This window comes from Carlito syrichta, unplaced genomic scaffold (genome assembly GCF_000164805.1).
Source record: "Carlito syrichta isolate Samal-C Ts95f unplaced genomic scaffold, Tarsius_syrichta-2.0.1 Scaffold303739, whole genome shotgun sequence".
NCBI classification, from domain to species: Eukaryota; Metazoa; Chordata; class Mammalia; order Primates; family Tarsiidae; genus Carlito; species Carlito syrichta.
Window position 1 is genome coordinate 42,272 of NW_007247835.1, and position 3,008 is coordinate 45,279.

At 47.5% G+C, this 3,008-nt stretch overlaps 1 protein-coding gene across 3 annotated transcripts in view; it reads right to left on the reverse strand.

Moving 5' to 3' along the window:
• The window catches only part of PERP (PERP, TP53 apoptosis effector), a 15,998-nt gene extending 12,996 nt beyond the window's left edge, over positions 1-3,002 (reverse strand). The window contains exon 1 of one of the 3 annotated variants that reach the window (XM_021712941.1): positions 2,878-3,002. In XM_021712941.1, the coding sequence (XP_021568616.1) occupies positions 2,878-2,908 (31 nt within the window). In that variant the 5' untranslated portion in view covers positions 2,909-3,002. Of the gene's footprint in view, positions 1-1,733; positions 1,749-2,877 lie in introns of those variants that run through there. The other 2 variants (XM_021712942.1, XM_008059164.1) reach the window with 2 other exon arrangements.
• Between the last annotated feature and the right edge of the window lie 6 nt (positions 3,003-3,008).

Consider the following 3,008-nt stretch of genomic DNA (forward strand, 5'->3'; position numbering starts at 1 on the left):
ATCCGCTCACCTCAGCCTCCCAAAGGCGCGGGATTACAGGCTGAGCCACCGAACCCGGCCCCAAAAAGTTTTTTTAAATGGACGTACACACGCAATACCTCTATATTGAGATATCAGTTTAATCAAAGCTATCAACCTTACCCCCTTGCTGCACAAGATACTATGTGTTTGTACATATGTGGGAGAGTGTAAACTGTTTATTGCATTTTAGACAAAGTACAGGCTCGGGTAGTTTTCAGCAAGGCCTTCTTCCTGTGGCTATTTGAAAATCTATGGCGTTCAGGCTGCCTAGACAGTCACTCTACAGTGTCAGAATACACTTGTGAGGCAAAACCAGCCAACAGCCCAAGCAGGTGATGGGCGCAGAAGTTGAATAAGCACTCAACCTCATCTCTGACAACAATGGCAGGCAGTGGCCTCTCCTGGTGGCTTCACATCTGCTGTCTTCCTCCCACTGCCACCTCAGAACAGCAGAGCCCAGATCCATGACCTGAGTTTAGGTCTTGAGCAAGAGCCGTCTAATGCATGACTGGCACTTCATTTTACTTGTGCAAGGTAACAGGAATAACTAAATTGAGACGTCAAAGCTGTCAACCACCCATTTATAAAAATCAGGCGTGTGGCGTCATAAAGGTAGTAAGAGATGTTTCAAGATTCACTTGAAAAGCCTAGCTTTTTCAAAAACCATGTTCTATATCAAATGGAAACATAAACTATACCCTAGATCGGTGGGCTTTTTTGTTGTTGTTTGTTTGTTTGTGTTTTGAGTCGGGGTCTTACTCTGTTGCCCAGGCTCCAGTGCAGTGGCACAATCATGGCTCACCGCAGCCTTGACCTCCTGGGCTCAGGTGATCCTCCAGCCTCAGCCTCCCAAGTAGCTGGGACTACAGGCATGCACCACCACACCCAACTAATTTTTTTATTTTTTTGTAGAGACGAAGTCTTGCTATGTTACCCAGGCTGGTCTCAAACTCTGGCGCTCAAGCAATCCTCCTGCCTCGGCCTCCCAAAGTGCTAGGATTACAGGCATGCGCCACTGCGCCCGGCCAGTGTTTTGTTTTGCTTTTTTAACAAAAAAAGTCAAAGTTTTAGACTTCTATCAAATTTTAAAAATCAAGCAAACTGAAACAAGCAGGATTTTAAAAATCAAGCAAACTATAAAGCAAGCAGAATTAGGCCTGGACCACCAGAGAAAAGAATCAATTCAGTGATCATAGCAACGAATAAAACAAAACTTGCTTACTCCCTTCCATATACAAAGCACTGTATCAGTCTGAGGCTGGAGAAGCCACACCCTAAGAAGGTGAGCTCACCCTGCAAGTCAAGAAAAATAAAACCGGCATTGTATATGTTTCACAAGAGGGCTATAGTCATAGCCAGAGTCTTGCAGGCCAAATCATGTCCCAGCAATAGTCTTGATCAAGGTGGTGCCAGTATTCTCCTCCTGTCAAAGGCCCACTAACTTCTTATTTCCGGTGTGGAAGATTACTGAGTATTCTCTGGCTCTATATTAGACTTTAGAATAGGGTATAATTATCAAAGGCTGTTTAAAAACACACTCACACACAGATCTGCGGTCTCTTAGAAAAGACTGAGCTCAAATGCATTTTAAGTAGACGATGATATTTATATTATTTCAAAGAAATTCATTCCCCTTTACAACCCAAAAGGCCTGGGAATAACACAAACTTTAAGGAACCCTGGAATGTTCTGCAGTGTTTGCATTTTAGCACCTGGCTACTGGGGACTTGTTTTCCTTTTGGGGAAAGTTCATAGTGAGAACTTCCAAACAATTCCACAAAAGATAAGACACAGCACCAAGTCGCTGCTATAGTACCCCAGAAACACAAACAAGCGGGATGAGGCCTGGGCCACCAGAGAAAAGAATCAAGTCAGTGGTCACACAGCAAGGAATAAAAAAAGGCAGGGTGGCTTGCTTTCTGTGTTTAAAACGATTAAACTCAGATGGCAACGCCCCATTCGGCTTCAAGTTTTCGATTATGCTCACACTTCCCCCGCCTCGGCTCACTGCTGATCACACCAGACCCCAGCTGAGATTCACCCCACCCCTAGGCCAGGGGGAAGGACATCCCACCGCCTCCCTCCGGTCCTAGTAACTCACTCCGCTCTCCGGTCTCACCACCAAGTTAAGCACCCAGGTTTCCTCCATGCTGGGAAACACAGCCCTTCATCTGCCGTGTAAGCGAGACCTGTCAACTCCGCTTCACTTCGCCGCCCTAGAGGACGTGTTTGCTTTTTAGATTTCAAATCCGATTAAAATAATTAAGTTTTCTCAACAGCAATGCCAGGCTTCAGCCAAACGACTCTCCCTAGAACAAGAGCTAACAAGAACTAGCCTGACGGGTAAAAGACTGAAGTAGCTACTCAGATTTTAACTCTCAAACTGCCCGAAGGGGCTTTTTTTCTTTTGACTTAGCTCAAGTTAAAGGAATCCACTGATAAGAGGGAAGGTGGGTCATTGTAATAACTATATTTTAGGAGGAGGAAGGAGAATGGGAAGAAATTCCGGAGGTCTCCAAGAAACAATACTTTGTTCATTACATTTACTCATCTAAACCTTGCAGTGGCTGAAAGAATCTTTTGTGTAGGCAACCGACAAATCCTACGGAATTAAAAAAAAAACCCAAAACAAAACATAGTTTGGCCTGGGGCCATCCCCCCCTCCCCCCCCGGTTTTGTGCCTGGTGTTGGCCACCCAAAACTGCTGCTTCGGCTCGGGTCAGACTCGAGAGCCTCACCTCCCGGCAAACACTTGGACAAAGCGCCCGTCCCTCGGGCGCCCGCAAGGACCCTTCTCGCGCGCCGGCTTAGGCCGGCCACGGCCCGGAGGGCGTCCTGGAGGCGGCGCGCGGGCACTCACCGTACTCCATGAGGCTCTGGCAGCCATCGTCGTAGGAGCCGCTGCCGCCGCCCTCGTGGAAGCATCTCCACCACAGCGAGGACGTCTGGATGTGGTCGCTGGACTGCAGCCAGCCGCGGCCGGCCAG